At 41.8% G+C, this 22,453-nt stretch overlaps 1 protein-coding gene across 5 annotated transcripts in view; it reads left to right on the plus strand.

Annotated features, from left to right (window-relative positions):
- Nucleotides 1-22,453, plus strand: part of Zeb1 (zinc finger E-box binding homeobox 1) — a 172,524-nt gene that overhangs the window by 138,505 nt on the left and 11,566 nt on the right. For all 5 annotated transcript variants that reach the window (XM_034509997.2, XM_076939633.1, XM_076939634.1 and 2 more), the window contains 3 exons: nucleotides 13,659-13,820; nucleotides 17,146-17,348; nucleotides 19,204-19,309. In XM_034509997.2, the coding sequence (XP_034365888.1) occupies nucleotides 13,659-13,820; nucleotides 17,146-17,348; nucleotides 19,204-19,309 (471 nt within the window). The remainder of the gene's footprint in view (nucleotides 1-13,658; nucleotides 13,821-17,145; nucleotides 17,349-19,203; nucleotides 19,310-22,453) is intronic.

A 22,453-nucleotide genomic window follows, 5' to 3' on the forward strand; every position in this document is an offset into this window, starting at 1 on the left:
AATACTGTGTGGAATACCATGACAGCAGATAAGGCATTCTGTAAGCCCACAGATGATGGTTTTGGCAGAAGCATTACATGCAGGAAAGACAAACCCATAACCCAGAATAAGTATCTTCTCAAGGACAAAGCATTGTCTTTCCCACAGAGGACATGGTTCAGTATAGCCATTCTGTCACCACCCTGGGCGATAGTGCCATAACTGGGGCTCAGTGCTGGTCTCTGCTGTTGGTAGATCTAGCATTCAGCAGCTCTGTAGCCAGGTCAGCCTTGGTGAGTGGAAGTCCATGTTGTTGAGCCCAAGACTCAGTAACCCCTGTCTCTGCCACCATGGCCACTTCGTTCATGTGCCCATTGGGCAGTGACAGGGACGGCTGGGGACAGAGGCTGATTGTCCACGGAACAGGCCATCCTATCTACTCAATTCTGTACTTCTTCTCAGCTGCGGTCACCTTTTGATGAGCAGTCACCAGGGATACAAGTTCTTCGTGTCCTTTGCCTGTTTGGAGAGATCTGTCCACAGGATCCAAATAGACCACAAAATACTGTGCTTCCTTCCTTCTTGGTGGTAGGAGGGGCCAGGCAAAATAACTTATCCTTCACTTCGGAAGGAGTATCTCTGCAGGCCCACACCACTGGACTCCTAAGCACTTCACTGAGGTAGACACTCCTTGAATTTTGGTTGGATTTATTTCCTATCCTCTGATACACATATGTGTTACCAATGAGTCCAAAGTGGTTGCTACCTCCTGCTCACCTGGTCCAGTCAGCATTATGTTATCAAAGCAGTGCACCAATGTGATGCTTGTGAGAGGAGACAGACAACGAAGATCCTAAGTGAAAACATAGGCAAGAGAGTTAATATATCCTTGAGGTAAAACTGTAGTTATACTGCTGGCCTTGCCTAGTGAGCAAATTGCTTCTGGTGGTCCTTATGGACACGTACTAAGAAGGTAGTGGCTAGATCAATAGCTGTGTGCCAGAAGATGTGTTAATTTTCTTAAGACACCACATCTGGCACAGCAGCTGCAACCAGAGTCACTACCTGACTGAGTTTTCAATAGTCACCTGTCATTCTCCACAATCCATCTGTGGCCTGCACTGACCAGATAGGAGAGTTAAAGGGAGATGTGGTGGGAACCACATCTTTCAAACACTCGATGGTGGCATGAATTTCTGCAATTCTTCCATGGCTATGATAATTGTTTTGATTCACTATTTTCTTTACTAAAGACAGCTAACTCTAAAGCCTTCCATTTAGCCTTTCCAAACAGTTCTTAGTTCAAATCTTCTGTCCACTGAACTCTGTCTCCATCGATCTCCTACAAAAGAATTCCTTATTTTTTTTAAAGCATTTTCATACTCGGTGCCTTAAAATGTGTAAGTGAGATCCCAGCCTCTGCATCACTACTGTAGTTTCCCTTGAAGGTTGAGATATTGCTGGTTTGTCATACTCCAGATAATTCTGGACTGAATCCTCAGCTTCCTGAGCTTTTGCAGTAGGGTGAGATTTCTGGTCTTTTTTAAATTTTATTTTATATTTTTAGACTTGGGATTTAGCAGGCAGTATACCCAGTTGTATGTAGGCTGTAAGCAAAGAGCTGTTTTCTGAGGCTCTGGTTTTCTAATGAGTCACAGTCCTATTTGGATCTGTCCTGTGCCTACCACCCAGTGTCAGTGTGGAATGTGGAGAGTGACCTGCACTGTTTGTGCGTCAGCTCTGTGGTCAGATTCAGACATGAACAGTTTGGGTAGAGAGCCAGGAGCTGGCTAACAACCTTAACAGGTCACTTTCCTGAGCATTTCCATTGTCAGCAACGCACCAGAATTTGTGGTTCCCTGGAAATTCCCCTTGTCAGTCATCAAATCAAAGGTTTGGGACTTTACTTACTCCTCGGCTGCTACAGTCCTGCAGCTGTACTTAGGGGAAAATGCAGAGGACTCCTGCTGTTCAGTCCGGCAGCAGCTCCCCTTACTGCCAGTTTGCAGGTGCCTTGACCACCAGCATCATTGTCTCTACCTAGAAACCACTGCAGGGCTCGAACAAAAGAACCTGAAAGAGAAATTGATATTTTTTTTTCTTCTTTCAGCCCCTTTTTGGTCCATAAAACTAAACTGGAGCATCTCAGCCAAGCCATAGGCTACCACAGTTGCTGGGGGTGCCAGTGCAAAAGGACTCAGACCGTGATGCTTTGGTGTCATCTCCAGAATGCCTGCTGGGCTTAACCTCCCAGCATCCACAGCTGCCTGCTCTGTCAGTCTCCCAGCTGTCAGCAGCAACATGTGACAGGAAACATGGACTAGTTTGTGCCTTCTTCATCCCAGTTGAACCTTGCTTTGTATTTCCTCTGTGTCCCTGTTAGCAGGTCCTCATGGACATCATGAACTACAGTTGCTGAGGCTTTTCCAGTGGGTTACACAGCTTGAGTATCCATATCAAGTGTTTCATATCTGTCACTTCTTCAGGTCTTGACATACTAGTATAAAAGGAAGAAGGTGGGCGTATCTAAGCCAAACCGTAAAGCCCAAAATGCCCTAACAGCCAAAACTTACTTTTGCAGTTTTAAATTATGCGTTTTCAACCTGTACGTATTATTGGCATATTATATAAATTGGCATACTCTTAGAAGCTAGAAGATACAAAGTACAGAAAGAAGAGTAGCCTGGAAAAGTACAGGGAGCAGTATATTATTCTCAATTAAAGTTTCAACGCTTTTAAGTTTGAGTTCAGGAATTTGCTGGCATTTGCTTTCTCCATGGGTTTTCCTCAGCAGGTCAGTATTGTTGGGACTAGGCATGGAAAAGCTGATGCCGGTCCTTCACTGCCCCTCAGAGATGGCTGTAAAAGTTTCCATGAACAATCTAAAATGATTACAGACAGATGCGTATGAACCTTAGAATGTGACTTTTAGAGTTCAGCACATGTACTAAATAGTGACTTCTGACTTTGACAAGTTCTGCCATCTATTCACAAGCAAACCTTTTAGATTTTTAAATGAACTGTTTGCCATCTTTGTTTTCCTTACCAGGAATTATCTTATGGCTAAAATAGCAAGTATTCCCTCTTTGGCTCTAAATTTCCAATATTTTTTACCTATTGTAATGAACTTTAATTTTGATGTAATCACATATTTGTAGAAATTTCACAAAGTTATAAATTTATAAAAATTCAGAGAGACTCTGAGTGCCCTTTACATGGGTTTCTCCCAATCCTGCAAAATTATAATTGAGATCACAACTAAAATACTGACACTTGCATTCACAGTCAGGGCACCGAGCTCTGACTTCCATGTCAAGGCTCCTCAGGCTCTTTAGCCACCCACCCCTCCCCCACTCCTCTCCACGGCATCACTAGTCCTTGGCCATCACTAACTGGTTCATTTTTGCCATCATTTCAGGAATGACATAAATAAATTCATGAAATAAAAACTTCTTGATTGCTGGGCAGTAGTGGTGCACACCTTTAATCCCAGCACTTGGGAGGCAGAGGCAGGCGGATTTCTGAGTTCGAAGCCAGCCTGGTCTACAGAGTGAGTTGAAAAATCTTAATCTAAGAAGTTTCTCTTGATTATTTATTCACTTTGGAATTTGGATAAAAGGCCTCAGGAATACTCTCTAGTTCCCTTTCCTCCTCTTCCTCTTCTTGTCCTTTTGTTTATTAAGCAGAGATTGTACCTCTGAGCCAAATCCCCAGCCCATCACATTACTTTACAAACATTTAGGTTAACCAGTCATAAGGTAAGAACATTGTTGTCTTCTAAAAAAAATCCATATGCAAATAGATTTCATTGTCTCATTCCTCTTGTTATCCCAGTGAGAATCCCAGGGAGAATTCTCATGTGTCTCCCAGGATGGTGACTGGTGACCACATTTTCCATTGCTGTCCCTGTGAGTCTGCCCTTGGGCTAAGCCTGCAGAAAACAGGAAAGAGAATATTGCTGGGAATCTCTTCTGCAGTCAACAATTAATGCTCACTGTTAGCCAGCACTGCACTGTCAGCTCACACTGTAAGCCAGCATATACCGTAAACTCACACTGTAAGCCAGCATGCACTGTAAACTCACACTGTAAGCCAGCATGCACTGTAAACTCACACTGTAAGCCAGCATGCACTGTAAACTCACACTGTAAGCCAGCATGCACTGTAAACTCACACTGTAAGCCAGCATGCACTGTAAACTCACACTGTAAACCAGCATGCACTGTAAACTCACACTGTAAACCAGCATGCACTGTAAACTCACACTGTAAGCCAGCATGCACTGTAAACTCACACTGTAAGCCAGCATGCACTGTAAACTCACACTGTAAGCCAGCATGCACTGTAAACTCACACTGTAAGCCAGCATGCACTGTAAACTCACACTGTAAACCAGCATGCACTGTAAACTCACACTGTAAACCAGCATGCACTGTAAACTCACACTGTAAACCAGCATGCACTGTAAACTCACACTGTAAACCAGCATGCACTGTAAACTCACACTGTAAGCCAGCATGCACTGTCACAATAAGCAAAGAAATGGAGTCAGCCTAGATGTCCTTCAACAGATTAAATGGAAAATAAAAATATGGTATATGTACACATTCATCCATAAAGAAAATGGAGTTTTCAGGAAATGGGTACTAAACACCATATTAAGATACGCACGCCCTATTCAGAAAGACAGATTTCACATGCTTTCTGTCATACAGACCCAGGAACTAGGAGAAGCCATGAAGGGAGGAGGTAATAGCCCACATATGAAATATAGTAGAGGGTGAAATACATGGTGCGGGAGGGAGTTGGAAGGGAGACAGAGAGTTGTGGGAGAACACCAAACTAAGCGGATATGAAGTACCATAGGGCACCTGTTCCTGGCAGGGAGATGGCAGAGTCAGTAAAGTGCCTGCCTCCAAGCCTGATGTCCTGAGCTTGGATGCCCAGAACCCAGGTTTGAAAAAAAATAAAAAAGTATGCACCTGGAATCCCACCACTGAGAAGGCAGAGACAAGAAGATCCCTGCAGCTCCCTGGGAGTCAGTATAGGTAAACAAGGAGCTCAGATTCTGTGAAAGACCCTGTCTCAAAAAAAAAAAAAAAAAAAAAAAAAAAAAGGTTTGTCTTTAAAACAAAACAAGGGAGGGATGGAGGAAGACACACCCATGTAGACCTCTGGCTTCCACTCACACATGTGCATATATGCATTCACACCCAAACATGGTGACTCTGTTACTCTTGTCTGGTAAAAATAAACACTTTAAATGAAGTGCCAGGAATAAAACCATGAGTAATAAGAAGTAAAACTCTGGAACTAGGCCCTAAAGGATTTGAAATAATCATTGAAAGAGCCTAGGTTTTCACACCAAGTAGCAATGAAGGAGAATAAATGAAGAAATTACCTAATTGAATTGCAAATAGACTTTAATTAATGTAATAACTAAAAATAGAAAAGTCAGTAATATTCAAAAGCTAATATTAGCATTAACATTAATGTTCATATTAGCAAGTAGTAACTGTTTTGCTTTTCAGTTGAAGAAAAACAAAGAACAGAAGTACAATAAAGTAACTATGACCATTTTTTTAATTACAGAGTTGGTATATTATCCTAATGTTTGAAGTAGGTACATTAAAAGAGGAAGAAAGCCAAGAAAAAGAAGGAAGGAGGGAAGGATACTTGGTGGTTTACAGACTAACAAACATGATGCCTATACTTTGATTCTATAAATCCTAATTGTCATTTTGCCAGCAGCAAGTACAAATGAAGAACTCTTTCTCATAATCATCTACTTCAGACAGCATTTCCATATTTACTTGAAAAGTGAATATATTGTAATTGCTTTTTATATAATGATTATTTTTAAGTACTAGTGTAAAGGTTAATAAAGAAAATCTGCTGGCCATGCATAGTGAGCCACACCTATAATACCAACACTCACAAGGCTGAAGCAGGAGGATTGCTATGGGGTCAAGACCAAGGCTACAGTGTGCAGAGGAGAGGACAGACTCGGAGAAGAAAGGACTGCTGAGACCTGCCTGGCATACAGCCCCAAGGCTTAGAGGGATGTTCTCACAGGCGCCCCACCTGCCATGCAACCCCCAGGCTTAGGGGAGTGTTCTCACGGGCACCCAAGGGTGCAGACACTGCACCTTCTCTCAACAGTCAACCTCAAGAGAAATCAAAATCCGGATTTTTGACTGACATCTTCAGGGGAATTTGATTGGGGTACAAATAACTGCTGTTTAATATAATTTAGTGAATATTCTGATTATAATTAGGATACATACTCTGTTCCAATTAAAAAGTAGTTCACCGTTTAACTCTGTATCTGAATGCACATTCCTAAATTATTATAATTAACATGAACTTGAATATAGGAAGCAGAATTTCTTCCTGCCCCAATGTAGACATTTATAATATCTTCATATTGACTCTATTCCACATCAGATATTATAATTGGCTCACTCTGAATACAGAGGTGGCATGTGAGAAAAACAAATCTCTATTTATTATAATTTGTCAGTCGATATGATATTGAACAGAGTAAAAGGAAAAGCTGTAGTGCTCTTTGTATGCGTGTGTGTGTGTGTGTGTGTGTGTGTGCACGCGTGTGTGTGTGCGTGTGCGTGTCTGTGTGTGCGCGTGTGTGTGTGCGTGTGTGTGTGTGTGTGTGTGTGTGTGTGTGTGTGTGTGTGTGAGAGAGAGAGAGAGAGAGAGAGAGAGAGAGAGAACAGGGTGTGGCTCTGTCCTGCTTCTCGCAGAGTGTGACAGCCAGCCTACATTCAGCTCTGCTCCCAAGTTCCTGTGTGTCTAGCAAGGCATTAGTTTGACCAGGATCATTTGCTTTGCTTTTTAACTTATACAATGGCTGCTGAGATTAATAGACAGGAGTTTGTAAAGCATCTCACAGTGCTTAGAGCCCAGACATTTGTGGTCTGGAAAAGAAATGAAGGAATCTCTACTATTCCTTCTACTACTGGGCCCACCTATAAGTAAAGCTATTCTCCTGAGCCTCCCAGCCTCCCAGTGTAGAGCATTCCCCATGGAAGAAATGCAAAATCTGAAACGGACTGTGTGATGACAGACTACCACTAAGGAAGCTCAGCCGGTCTCAGAGCTGGTCACAGCACAACTGTCCTCTAAGAATATTGTATAAATTGTCTTAGGGTCCTGTGTATAGGTGTATATGGAACAAACTTTTCATATTTAGATTTGGTTCTGTCCCAAAGCTATCTCATTTATTTACATCAGTATTGAAAATTCTAAAATTTAAATGATCTCTGGGACAAGAGCAGTCTAGGTAAAGTGTACTAAACCTGTAATTCTAAAACAAGTATATTTTCAGAATTATATCTGAAACTGGCCTGATTTTTGTTTGAGATATCATGACAGAGGAATCTGACTAATTTTATTTTTTTAAAGAAAGCACACTGTCCATTTTTAAAAGAAAAAATTAAAAATAACTATAATCTGAATTTGGTTTCCTTTTCATATTTTAAGTGAAAATATTTGTGAATGTGCATCTGCCTTCCCATGTTCTTTGCTTTGGTCAGAGAAGGAAGGGCAAGGAGTCCTGGGGCCAGAAGCTCAGGGAGGTGGTATGGGATGCATGGGTAGGCTCACTACGTGCCTTTGATGGAGGTCTTTTGTGACATTAGCTTTTGCATTTGTGCATCCTGAATTTAGTGTATTTCCTCATCTTTTTTCTTGCCCTCCTTAAATGGTTAAGACTTTCAGCATACAAGACACCACAGAAAAACTGGATGGTAGTATTATTTAAATGTAATATAAAATTACAGGTTTATATGATACAGATTTTCCATTCTATACATGTGATGAGTATAATGTATGAATACTCTAAAGTCTTCAGGTGACACTTGAAACGTTTGTGATGTTTTTAATTGGTTAGAAAAGTGCAGAACTTGTGACCACCTTGAACCAACTTGTTAGCAGCTGTTGTGCTTTGAGTTATATGTCCACAGAAAGCAGAAGACAGAAAATAAGCATTGTCTTGGGTGGTCTACAAGATAGATGGCAATTGTGAATGTTGATGAGTTGAGTGAGCATGTCACAGAAAACAAGAGTCTTGCGAACTCTTGAGTGCGGACGAAAATGAAAATCAGTTTCAGTAAGCAAGGAGACTTGTTCTTAGGGGGCCAAGAGTACTTATTCCTAAGACTTGGGCCATCCCAATGTAATGGATTCAGACCAGAATTAAGAAGCAAAAGAGTGGGAACCTTCAATCATCTCTTACACGTGTTAGCATCAAACATTTCCCCATGGCCTGTAAGCTAGGCAGGACCATTAGGATGCAAACCAAACCAATGAACTAAATATTAATATGTACTTTCCACAAAATTTCATACACACACATGAAATGTAATCTCAGCCTCAAGGTTGATATTCCTAATATGTTATTTCAAGTTTCTCATTTTTATCTCGTGTGTGTGTGTGTGTGTGTGTGTGTGTGTGTGTGTGTGTGTGTGTGTTAAGGTTTGTTGACTTTGAAATGCATATTTGGCTTGGAAGTGACTGGCACAGGAGTTCTTCCTGTGTTCTTCCATGATCACTCCGCAGTTGTCATTTCCCTCACACAGAAAGTAAATCTTTGAATTCCAAGTAATTAATTAGTGATGCAGTATCCGGTGGGTGAGTTGTGCCAATAGCTGCTTTTGTTTGTCCCTCACCTTGACCATGTGTAACTTGCATGAATAATATATTCAGGTATGCTTTTTGTCAAATATTTGTCATGCAATCCTAAAGATTATATAGGATAATTAAACTTGACATTTAGTATTATTAAAATAATAATGTAATATGAAATATTTAAAGCCTTTGTTTTGAGTAAAACATTAATGCTAGTGAACACGAAAAAAGGCTGTATATTGCCTTTAATGATAACTTTGGTGACTGATTAATACTATTCCACCAGAGTTAGGTCATTCTGTCTTCTAATACTCTATCAAACCATACATCCATAGCTGACACTCACGATGCTTTGTCTTACAGTTTGTTCTTCACTGTAAACAATTCTTTCAGTTTGAAATACTAACATGTAGATTTCCTCCCCTCAAAAAATCATGGGTAGAAAGCAGAGTGTTAGCCAGAGTAGCTGCCAAAATGCCAGGCCCCTCTGGCTAAAAGAAGGTCCCTCTACAGTGGCTCTCAACCTTCCTAACACTGCAACCCTTTAATACAGTTCTTCATGCTGTGGTGACCCCAAACTATAAAATTATTTTTGTTGCTACTTCATAACTGTAATTTGATATTATTATGAATCATAATATAAATATCTATGTTTTCTGATGGTATCAGATAACCGCTGTGAAAGGGTCATTTGCCCCAAAGAGGTTGTGATCCGTGAATTAAAAACTGCAGCCCTAGAGGCTCCAAAATGGGCCTTGCTGTTCCTTCCGTCTTGTGTACAGGGTCTTCTTCCATCTTGTGTACAGGGTCTTCTTCCATCTTGTGTACAGGGTCTCCTTCCATCTTGTGTACAGGGTCTCCCAGAAACATGAGTAGAGTCAGGAGTGAGTAAACTTGTAATACATTCCAGTGAATGCGGGTCTAAGGGGAAGGGTGGCAGTGGAGCTCTGGGGACTTAAACGGAGTGTCGCTGTAGAACAGGTAGCCTGATGACAGGCATGGTGGGGTACTTTAATCCCAGCACTAGATCTCCAAAGACAATTCAAGGCCAGCCAGGGCTACATAGTGAACAGAAAGAAAGTTACATGACAGAGGCACTGTGCAGAGTGCACTGTAATCCATTCAGAATGATCTCAGGTCCCTTCTACATCTGACTTCCTTTAGCTGTTTATATATTAAGAGAACTATTAGCCAAGCATCTCCTTGATGTTTAGATAGGTAATCATTCACAGAGCTTCAAAAATAGAAGGCAAAGGTTTCTGCAGAGGAAAAAGCTTTATACTCAGAACTAAATTTTTTAGTTTTTGTGTTTAATATCTGTTCCCTTCAGTTTGTGTTGATAGTTCTGTAATTCTGCACCCTGACAACCAGTGCTGAGTTCTGACTCACCTAAGGGAAAACGAAATTATCACTGAATGCGGAGGAGTTTGTCCATCACTCTAACATTTACATACAGACTCATGGGAAATTTGCTTCAAAATTGGCCTTTTTATCATGTACACTTTAAACACTTGAAATAGATGGATAAACACCAAATGCTCATGTCAGCCTGAAATCAAGCATGGTAAATCCATGAACACAGGGAAAATTTGGTGTGAGCAGCCTCAAGTGTCATACGGACACCTAATGTCAAGTCACCTATGCTAGCAGGGATGCTTTCCCATAAGGCTTTGGGAAAGCTGTTGCATCTTAATTGTCAAGTTTTTATTGAGAAGGATGTCAACTGTAGAGTTAGGATGTTCATCTGGTGAGTGCTGCCTTAACAAGAATAGCTCACACACAGTAATGACATGCCCCATGTGCCAGGCACAACACTGCGTCCTCACACACAGTAACGACATGCCCCATGTGCCAGGCACAACACTGAGTCCTCAGAGCAGCCTTGACTTAGATGCCATCCAGGTTTTATAGATTCCAAACTTACTAATGAGCGTTTCGGATTTTGGATTTTATATTAAAGCCTAAGTAGTTTGTAGCATCCTTGACTTCTGTGTACTGAATGAAGTTGTGTGCTAACATAACAGCGCATGAGGAAATATGCACTGGTTGTTCTATGACAAATGGTCAGCCCTGAAAACACGCACACAAGTCACCTCATAAAAACAATGGGTTATATTTGGGGCTATGTGCATATATAAATACATACACAGGTAAAGTTGAAATTTCTCTTTAATTTCAACTGCAAGAAAAACATTAAAGCTAAAAGTAGACTTATTGTTTACTCATCACTAGTTAAGGGTTGATCACAAGACAAATGTATTAGACATGCCTCTAAATAAATTCTGAAAGCTTCATTCTGAGGGCTAGATAAACCTTTTAATGTCTGGTATCTTTAATCTGTGCCCAGAGTCCTATAATTCTGTACCTTGACTACCAGTACTGAGTTCCATCTCACCTAAGGGAAACGCAAAGGGAAAAAATATTACTATAAATGAGAATAAAACAGATGAAACAGTCGTAGTTACTTGATGTAATAGTTAATGTTACTTTCTGGTAACATTAGAGTGCCTTGATCCCTGGTGCAGGCTGGGTTCAGTGCTGAGCTGGGATTAGCATGGCCCCTCCCTCTTTGGCCTGAGGAGTCCCTGCAGTCCTTGCCCTCTTCCTCCCTCCCCTCCCCTCTCTCCCACCTCTTCACACCTGTCCGTTTATGTTTCTTGGGGTTTTTGAAAGAGGGTCTCACTTGGGTGCCTAAGGTAGCCTAAAACTCATGATAATCCTCCTGCCTCAGCCTCCTTCTGGTGGAATCAGTCATGCACCACCACACCTGTGATGTTATTTGCCATACTGTGTTTCCAGATGTGTTGAGTACCAGATCACCTTATTCTCAAATAAGGTGAAATAACTCTGGTGGGTTGTTTATTTGTTTGTTTGTTTGAACTGTGTTAATTTTTTATGCAGCTTCTAGAGAGTGCACCATCATAAGATACATTTATTTGCTAACAAGTTATTTTAATATTTTATCACAAACTAACAACTGAATCTGTGTCCTGTATTAGAACTGCTCACTAACTTTCTGTGACACCAGAAGACCTGACTAGTTCTTATCCCCAACAGGCTGCGGGGCCCATTTTGAGCCCGTTTCTTGCTATTGACATAGAGGACATTTTTGGTTGGTGAAATTGAAATATAATTCATTTCAGAAGTTTGCCTGTACATTTAATAATACTTTTGCCTTTCTGCATGTACTATACTTTGATCAATACTTTATTTCACCCAAGTTCTAGGAAATTTCTTCTTAGTAGCCTAACTTAGCAAAGCCAATCGTGGATGACACATTCAGTCTGTAGAGGCAGTCTCCAGTAAGTCCCTCAGCCCAAATTGTGTCTGTACACATATTAAGGGATTTATGAAAAAGTCTTTAATTGAAAATGTATAAAAAATAAATTATAAGTTAAAGGTGTATAATAAATATATTTTGTGTAGATTAATGGATCAAGGAGCCAAGATTAAAATTATGTAAACGATTGATATCCCTTTTCTAAGTCATAAAGACCTCTGTCACCAGGTGAGTGGCTATAGACTCAGTGTACTACTACTAGACCATACAGACCCTCTTGAAGTGTAAGGTATGGACTGAGTAATTCTGTTGAGTGTGTGTGTGTGTGTGTGTGTGTGTGTGTGTGTGTGTGTGCGCACGCACGTTCACACACGCACATGCTATATATGTAGTTTTGTTACTTGGATAACCACTTTATAAAATAAAGATCTATAAATTGAAATTTTCACAACTATTTGAAAAAATGGGTGTAACTATCTTGGCAAACCTAACTATATATAATCTGTAAGATAACATAAAAGCTAAAAGCCGGGCGGTGGTGGCTCACGCCTTTAATCCCAGCACTTGGGAGGTAGAGGCAGGCGGATTTCTGAGTTCAAGGCCAGCCTGGTCTACAGAGTGAGTTCCAGGGCAGCCAGGACTACACAGAGAAACCCTGTCTCAAAAAACCAAAAAAATAAAAAAACAAAAAAACAAAAAAACAAACAAACAAACAAAAAAAAACCATAAAAGCTAAATTCCCCTCATGAGTGTACTAGATGTGTACTGCACAAGACTCGGTGCCACTGCCATGAACTCCCTTAGCTCTTCAGAAATCCCAGCTAGCGATGCCCTAATGATGTTTGACAGTGCATTGTCCCCTCTAGCCACTACCTCCTGGCTTGTGGTCAGGGGTATGGTTCATGAGGACATCACAAGAAAATGTCTCCCACTTCCTCCATCTGTACTGTTACATAGTTGGTTTCAGCCTTCAGGTTAGACCCCACATACTTCAAGTCACATGTTTCACGCCTCACAGAAATTCACAGAAAGAGGGAAGCCTGGGAGACATGCTTTGTTTTTATGTCACGTTGGTTAATTTTGTACTTTCTCCTTTGGCACCTAGAGAGTACCTCCGTAAAATAATGAACAGAGAAGGCATGTGCCCTTTTTTCCGTTTTCGTATAAGAGAGTGGACCCAAAGAATCCCGTGAAATAAAAGCACATCAGATACTGAGAACACACACAGGTGACATTGAGGAACTGGACCCACAAGTGTTAGGCTTCCCTCAGCAAAGAATCCCCGTGTACCTCTAGACTAAGACTCCAATCTCATAGGGACCAACAGGAGTGAAGAATACAATTCAGGACAGGAGAGACTGAGCAATGGCTGCTGACTGGCATGGACTAAATGATACTATTCCCAGTGTACAAGAAAAGTTAAGTGACTGCATATCAGCTGGATTAAAAAGCTAAAACGTTAGTGACGGCTCTACTGTACCATTGGTTCTCACGTCTTAGGCCAGGATCCACCCTACAAAGGTCAGTTCTACTATGCAGAAGAGGTAGAAAGGCCACTTTATCACCCTTCAATCAAGAAGATGACAGCGTCTGAGTTAGCAGGGTCCAGTCTCAGTCAGTTACTAGGAAAGGACATTTTACAGATTCAAGAAGGATTATATGTTCTATCAAGATAAATGAATTCTTACTTAGAAAAACTTGATAAACAATTCGGTGGTAAAATAGCTTTTTATAGAGAATGTGTTTCTCTCAGTAAAAGATGATGACTGCGACTCAGATGCAGAAAATGAGCAAAACCATGATCCCAATGTGGAAGAGTTCCTGCAGCAGCAGGACACCGCTGTCATCTACCCCGAAGCGCCCGAGGATGACCAGCGGCAGGGCACGCCAGATGCCAGCGGCCATGACGAAAACGGTGAGTACAGCCTATCACGTGGTCCTCGCTCTCAGGGTAAAAGATTGCTGTTCCTATTACTCTATTATGGGAGCATATTTCTACTAAAGGGAACACTTACGAGAAGCAGATCCTTGTCATGGCATTCATGAGGAGAATCAGTACAGCATGGATTTGTTAGCTACTCACAGATAGAGTGACAAGCCAGGTGCATCTTCAGGGCCTGGGTCACCTTCCACTGAGATGGCAGCTGCTGGCAGAAGTGAGGATGAGTTTGGCCTTTGATTGTTTTGCTTTGTTCCTTGTTATTATTTTAGCAAGTAAAAGATGGTAGGCTGGCTGAAATCACACAAACTTGAGCACAGTTGTTTCTCAGGATCTGCTTTAGTCCAGGATGAATTCCCAGTGAAAGGGAAAAATGTTCAGACCTCGTAAACAGAAATTGGCTGCCAAACTCCCCTCAAGAACAGTGATCAAATGCAAATCACATGCAGATGTTCCTTTAAGTAAGTCCTTGTCACATCCTACTGAGAAGGTACTTGAAATTTTCAAGGATTTGTGGAGTTTTACTTTCTTAAACACGACATTAATTTTTCAGGGTTCTCAGGTGAGTTGATAGATGGAGCTTAATATTCAAACAATCAGCTTTGAACTTTTTGGAGGAAATTGAGAAAAGGTGTTATGAAGAAAGAAAATAGAGTACTGAGCTGTAACTCAGCTGGTAGAGTCCTAATAAACAGAAATATTTAGAAGACAGCTTAACAGTATGACCATTTAGCAAGACAGCGGGAACAGGTTCCCACCTAGCACCTAGGACCTCCACAGCCGTAGGCCTTGGACCACGTTAACAGAATGAGACATGAATTAGACACAACAGGCCTCAAAAAGCTATTGCTTATCCCAAAGCAGTTATGCCATGTTATGGGAGGTATTAGCAAAGAGGCACTTGGCTCGCTCCCGGCTTAGCCGCCATCCAAATTCCCCCTCCAGTGCTCAACACCGACTGGAGCTCCAGAGCTCCAGAATCTCACCACCCAGCTCTCTTAAGTTCCCACTGGTGGGTCACTACCACGCCATTTCTGTTCTTCAAACCCCCACAGCCTTTGTGGGACACATCAGGCAAACCCAGGCTTTGCTGCCATACCTTTCTCTCTCCAACTCAGTTGTGTCGCCACGAGAAGAAAAACACCACACAGAGTTTAGGAACAATAGTAGCTCAATCTCTGGACACAACAACTAAAACCTAATCTTGTAAACCTTATTAAATCTAATCTTCCAGTGGGAGATCCTTGCAGCTCCACCATGATATCCGGGAGACTCTACCACTACATCTTGTCCATGTGCTCACCCCCATCCAAAAAGGCCCCCTCTCTCCTCCTCTTCCTCTCTTCCCCCATCCAGCCTGGAAATCCCTCCTACCTGCTCAGTGATTGGCTGCTTTATTCATAGAGGATTGGTTTCACAAGAAGTCACCTGAGTACATGACTCACTCTTTGTCCACAGCCCCTCTTAGGAGAGCAGAAATTAACATCAAAATGCAGCCTGCAGGTCAATAGCCTAACAGTAGGTTCTACCTGGGGTAAGTTGATTGACACCTTTCCCTCCCTAATGACCCACATAGTACCTTCCAGTAGTGTAAAAGGTAGCCAGCAGGAAGTTTCCCAGATAGTTTGAGATTAATTTCTCTATGTCTTCAAACAAAAGTGTATAGACTCTTCAGGATTAGGGTCTTACCGCAACCAAGAATAATGCCGTAGCCTGTGTTCTAGGGAGCTCCTGAGGTCTTCCTGACCAATAGTGCATCGGCACCAAGCACAATGGCTCATTTAATGTGCATGCCTTCTGAGGGAGCATTGACCACCCAGGCGTGCTACTTTCACTTAGAGTCCTCTTTTAACTTACATTTTTATAAATTAGTAAGGCTTTTTCATACATCCATGGCTTTGAATAACCCACCCCAACTCCTCATTCTATGATTCTGAAAACAAATTCACATTTACTTTTTATTGGTTTTTGCGAATGACCTAAAAGAATAAATTCATACCTCATATTTAAGAGAATCCAATGTACTGATTTATGAAACTAACTTTCTGTTCAGATATCATGACCAGCCTGTCATTTTCCCGGCTCATTAACAGTTTGCTTCTTGGCTGCAAGAATTAATCATGAAAACAAGCCACTGCAAGCAGTGAACACACGGCTCTCTGGCTCTGGGGTCAGAGCAGTTTGGTTAATAGAGCCACACGATATGACCATGCTTGTGCACAGCCAGATCAGACCCGGCCTCTTGCACTATAGCCGCATAAACTCCATAAGGCGTGATGGGTATTCTGGCAAGGGAAAGGTTCAGATTGCTGGTGTCCCGCCATCCTGTGCAAAGCATAACATATAGCTAGCTCCAAAAAAGAGAGTCTGTGTGAGGATGACCAAACTCTCTGTATCAAGTGTGCTTGCGAGGTCGTAGCTAATGATGCCAAAATGAAATTTGGAGCTCTGGCTGTTTGATTTCACTCACAGATTTGCAAATATCTCAACATGCCTGACTAGTCATTTAAAGTTCAGGTTTTCAATCCCTCACCTGCAGGCTGGTCTTTAAGTGAGATGTTAGTTCGTATGGACTTGAACTCCAGGACAGCACTATGTGCCTATGATGAAGCAGCCAAAGTGTTACCAAAGTACCGTACATCACCAATTTTCTAAGAAGACTTTAAAGTAGGAAGTATATTTACAGTAAAATATCACTTATGAACTAATTTATTTGAAAAATAAATAAAATGTGGGAAACTGCTCGAAGTAGTATAAAGTGGCAAAATACTCCTGTTAGGATTCTCAGTCATGCTGTTCCTACACTTCCCGGATGTACCTCCCGCTTTGTGGTGTGAACTCAGTCATGTGGCCACGCCTGACTATGGGGCACTTGGAAACTACTCACTTGTGGCAGCAACTTCCAGTGAGAAGAGTGAGTGCCAAGCAAGCTATGGAATTGTCACAGTTGTGCAGCTGTGTGGGCCCCATACAGGCTGTACACTTGTTGCTGTAACTTGATCCTAAGTTACTTGTGTTCTCCAGCTAACCACACAAAAGAAGGGAAGAATTATGGTTCAGAGATGGGAGGATTAGAGCCATGATTGAATGCCGAATTAATCATTTACTTACTGTGTTTAAGCTACTTAACCTGTATTTATTGTCATATTTTCTCATGCATACATGGACGTGACATCCACACTTCATCTTTGGAGGCAGGTGTAAAGAGAGCAGCACTGCCCTTGCATGTGGCCCAGGGATTCAGTGGTGAGCAACCATATTCCTTGGATGCTTTCAGTCACAGTGTCTCTGCTCTCCACAGGAACACCAGATGCATTTTCCCAGTTGCTCACCTGCCCGTATTGTGATCGAGGCTACAAGCGCTTTACCTCTTTGAAAGAACACATTAAGTACCGCCATGAGAAGAACGAGGACAACTTCAGCTGCTCCCTGTGCAGTTACACCTTTGCATACAGAACCCAGCTTGAACGTCATATGACATCACATAAGTCAGGAAGAGAGCAAGTAAGTGAAAGAAGCAGGAGGCTGCCCTTCCCAGGCTGGGCAGACATGGAGGTGGAGCCTCGGGAGGGTGGACACGTGGGTACTCAGGGATGCTGCCGGGTCTACAGTCTTACAGACATGAGAGGGTGGCTCTCTTCCTTGTGAGCCTTGCCATCCTAACTTAATTGTCTTGCATAAACCATAACAAGTATCCCTCAGAGTCTGTGGGCTCTGGGGTATATTCTATTAACATGGTCTGTATAGGAAGATAAATATTGACTGTTAAACCACTTCCCCTTCAGCTCTAACAAAATTGGGGAAAAGCTTTAATTTTTTAATTTTCAGAGAGTTCACTTAGTAAAACCTATTGTGGTTATCTACAGTAGTAAGGGGAGCTGCCTCCTCAAAAGCTTTAAGTTTGAGAACTTTTAGCCTGAAGATTCAACTTTGATGACTTATTCTAATTCTGTATCACCGTGCTCCTTCTGTAAAAGTATAAACTGACTATTTCAACTGTAAGTAACATCTAAACTGGTGGCTTTGTATTTAAAATTAAAATTAAAGGAACTTTAGTAATTCTTCTTTTTTATAATGTCCTGATTGGTGACTGTCAGCTACCAGCAAGCAAGCTAATATGCATTTGACACTGACTTTAGCAATCAAGTAACCATTTCAAAGGATGTTGTGGCATAGACCCGGGTGTCAGCAGTGTCCATCTTCTTATGTCACAGGGGTAGGAGCATAACCTGATGAATGTGTGAGGACTTTGTATAGGTGCCTAATGCAGGCCACTTATCCCACAGAGAGTTAGTGCCTTTGCTAAGTGCTGGACAACTCCTAGAAAACATCAACAGAAAAGGAAGAGACAGTCAACCTGTTTGCTCAGGACTTTGATGTCACTCACAAAATGCAATAATAAGAGGTAACAGGGAATGTGGACTAGGGGCAGCCCAGGGCTTTCAGCAGCAGTAAGCTAATGGGTTAGTCCTAGAGACCATCAAGAATGGGAAGTAATCGGAAACAAAGCGAGACGCTAGCCTGAGAGGAGCTCCCAGGGACGTGAGCTTGCTGAGGAGGCTGTCCGGGGACAGTGCCATCGAGCACCGTCTGCTTTAGAGGCTGGTGCAGGCTAAGGGACAGAGAGGCCCACATGACTTTTGAAAGTAGGCCCACCCTACACCTGCTGCCTCCCTCCTGCCTCAGTGAGGACTCCTGTCAAAGAACAGACAGATGTCAAAGCTGAGGCAATACCATAAAAACAAACTCTTAAAATCCACAGTGACCGTGATGGCCACTTTTGTGATGATTTTCCTCATGGATGTGAACTGAAAGGAGCTGTGGGGCGGAGTAAGGAAGGTGGATGACAGGTCTTGGGGGTGGAGTAAGGAGAGGTCTCAGAAACCATTATGGAATGGTGGTCTCCCAGGCCTTTAGAAATTATACTGTGCTAAGGGGTGAGCATTTCCATGTCTTACAAAGGGATGTGCTCGACACGTATCTCCACTTCTGTTATATGTCAGACCCTTTCCTGGTTGTAAGGACACAAGAAGCAGTAGCGCAAAGTCCTAACAGCAGGGAGCACACACAACTGACACAACTGAAGTATGGTTTAGAAACAAGAAACGTACAAGAGCTCTCCATCTTACTGCGGTGGGTCCTCGCCCTAGTAACTAACAGAGTGCTTTAGAGCGCTTGCCTTCTTCTTCTGTAATCTAGGGTGCAGACAAGACCGTCCTAGATCTAATAAAATGTGTGTCTCTGCTTCTGCTCTCGCTAAGTGTCCTCTATTTATGACTGCTACAGTGGCAGACCTGTAACAGACAAACATCCAGTTCACCTGGAATGTCAGACATAAAATGCCAATTTTTTCTTGCAGAGACATGTGACACAGTCTGGGGGTAACCGTAAATTCAAGTGCACTGAATGTGGGAAAGCCTTCAAGTACAAACACCACCTGAAAGAGCACTTACGGATTCACAGTGGTAAGTACACATTTTTCTTCTGTGCCCTGGGCCACCAGGACATCTCTGCTGATGATAAATCTGTCATCGCAGGTTCCATGTGTGTCAGAAGTTCCTGATGCTTTTTCATTTAAATGATATTTTATTCGTGTCTAATCTCTAAAGTATATAATAAAGAAAACTCCATTTTTCTATCTGAATAGAACGTAAGTAAAGATAGCTTTACATGAGAAAAGAAAGGAAAGGGAAGGAACTTAAACTCAGGGTGTGAACTCAGCCAGCCAAGGTAGCACAAGGAAAGAACAGAGTTGTAGCATAAATGAGAATTCAAAAAAAAAAAAAAAAAAAAGTGCATTTCCCAGAATTGTCACCTTCCTATTCCACACTAGTTTTACATTGCTTTCTAGATTTAATGACAAAAATGTATAATGAAAACTTAGCAATCCCATATCACACTGTAAAGTCTAGTCTTTTGATTAAAATCTGATACATTCTTTATGATTTAAGTAATTTTAGTGACAAAGCTATCGGCCAAGGGATTGAGAGCTTGGTGCTGGCTGTTGTTGACCTCTGACTTCCTAATGGGTGTGTCACACACACACCCATTAGGAAGCACTGGTGTTGCCCGGTGGCTCTGTGAGTGCTGGCCACTTGGTGTCTTTTGGAACTGCATTTCTGGAAGTTTTACTGAATCAATCATTGAATCAACCCTCAGTGATAAATACATCAAAGCTGTTCCTTGAAAGTGCTCGATCCAGGATTCTTAAAAAAAAAAAAAAAAAAAAAAAAAAAAAACTTTGATCTATTTTCATTTATTTATTTATTTATTTATGTTTCTGGAAATTAGAGCTTATCTCTTACAGCCTACACAGTATACTGTTCAACAAAAATAAGAAAAACTTGGATCAAGATATATGCTGTAGGTTTATCCCAGCATTTTTCAGCTCTCCTAATGGTACAAAATTGGAATGTGTAGCTTATTCCAAAGATCAAATACTGTCTTGAAACAAAACATTGACACTTAATGGAGAAATTCTGCCTGGTGATCAGAAGCCATCTCAGTCAGGAAGTGAATTTTCATGACGAGAAGACAGTGTGTGGACACTTATCTGTAGACACCAGATGAGGCCAGTTCAGGGGGCACAAGCTTATTCTTCAACTTCTCTAATATGAAGCATGAATACATTTAACCCAGTAACTAATATAAATTCAGAAATACTGAGTAAAACTAGGACTACCCTTCCTGATAACTTATTCCATGGAAAACGCTCCTTAAAGCATCATAAAGAACAAATTATGAGAGCTGGACAGATGGCTCAGAGGTTAGGAGCACTGGCTGGTCTTTCAGGGGACCCAGGTTCAATTCCCAGCACCCATATGTAGTTTACAACTGTCTGGAACGCATTCCAGGATATCCAACACCCATACAGGCATACATATAAGGAAAACACCAGTATACATAAAAATAAATAACTTTAAAAAAATTTAAAGAACAAAATATGATTTCTTACATCATAAGAATTACTTGAAACACTATAAGAAAACTTAGCAGGGTTTCTATGTTTTAATCAGATTCTTCAGTAGAGGCTACCGATATTTTACCCGAGTGTGATCTAGAAAATGTATTTCCCCTGGGTGGCCACTTGGATATAGCTCAAGTGTGCAGCTATTTGAAAATCTGTTTTATGCCAATGGAAGAGTTTCAGGTAGGGCTTCTCCACGTGCCAGCCAAAGCCTGGCTTCACCCCGCCAGACTCCTGCCCTGCTTTCTCCAAGAGATGTTACAGAAGTTGAGACTAAGCATTTGAGAAACCGTTGCATCTAGCTATTGCTGTGACATTTTTCTTTATTTTAAAAAAATGTTCTCACTGTGTGTATGACACACATTTGTGCATACATATGCACGTGCATGTGTGCACTGTGCACCTGTGAAGGTCAGAGATGTTCTCTGTGTGTGTATGACACACATTTGTGCATACATATGCACGTGCATGTGTGCACTGTGCACCTGTGAAGGTCAGAGATGTTCTCTGTGTGTGTATGACACACATTTGTGCATACATATGCACGTGCATGTGTGCACTGTGCACCTGTGAAGGTCAGAGATGTTCTCTGTGTGTGTGACACACATTTGTACATACATATGCACGTGCATGTGTGCACACTGTGCACCTGTGAAGGTCAGAGATGTTCTCTGTGTGTGTGACACACATTTGTACATACATATGCACGTGCATGTGTGCACACTGTGCACCTGTGAAGGTCAGAGATGTTCTCTGTGTGTGTGACACACATTTGTACATACATATGCACGTGCATGTGTGCACACTGTGCACCTGTGAAGGTCAGAGATGTTCTCTGTGTGTGTGACACACATTTGTACATATATATGCATGTGCATGTGTGTGCACTGTACACCTGTGAAGGTCAGAGCAGAGCTTGCGGGGATTGGAGCTCTTCTTCCACTACCTGTGTTTCAAGCTTGGAAGAACCTTTACCCACTGAGTCATCTCACTGGACCCATTTTCTTTACAGTTTACAAAATTTCAGATGAGATTTGCTTGAAACGTATAAAAGAAAAAAAAAAAAAAAACCTGACCTTCTTTCTTCAGGTGGCTTGAGAAGCTCCCACTCTTCGTGGTGCTCAGAAACCACTGAGCTGTGCATGCTTCAGAGAACATTTGTAGTGATCTTTTTCATGCTTCAGAGAACATTTGTAGTGATCTTTTTCTTAGTTTTCCTTCTTTAGCTTTTGCATTTTGTTGAGGTTCAGAGTCCCAAGTGTCCTAGATCGTCACTCTGTTCTCATCGTCACAAAGCTGTAGCTCTGAGCCCCGGGCAGCTCATGCACACTGATGGGATGCTAGGCCGTGTTAGGAGCTAAGCTGTGCTCTGTACACTCTCATGTCTCCACTCAGGGAAGACACAAGCGTGCCTGCCCAGGGTACAAGGTGCTGCCATACTCATTCTGTAGACTCAGCACTGTGGCCTGGAAGTTCTCTAGTAAGATCTGACCACCCCCCACTTAAATCCTTGAAAACCCTGAGTTTACCTCTGGCTTAGTAGTGCCACTTTCAGACAAAACTCCAGGCTAAGCTGGTACCATAACCAAAGTAAAAGGGCATGCTTTGAAGTTAGAAACCAGTACAGTAGATTTGGCTTAGA

This window comes from Arvicanthis niloticus, chromosome 8 (assembly GCF_011762505.2).
Source record: "Arvicanthis niloticus isolate mArvNil1 chromosome 8, mArvNil1.pat.X, whole genome shotgun sequence".
Classification (NCBI taxonomy): Eukaryota; Metazoa; Chordata; class Mammalia; order Rodentia; family Muridae; genus Arvicanthis; species Arvicanthis niloticus.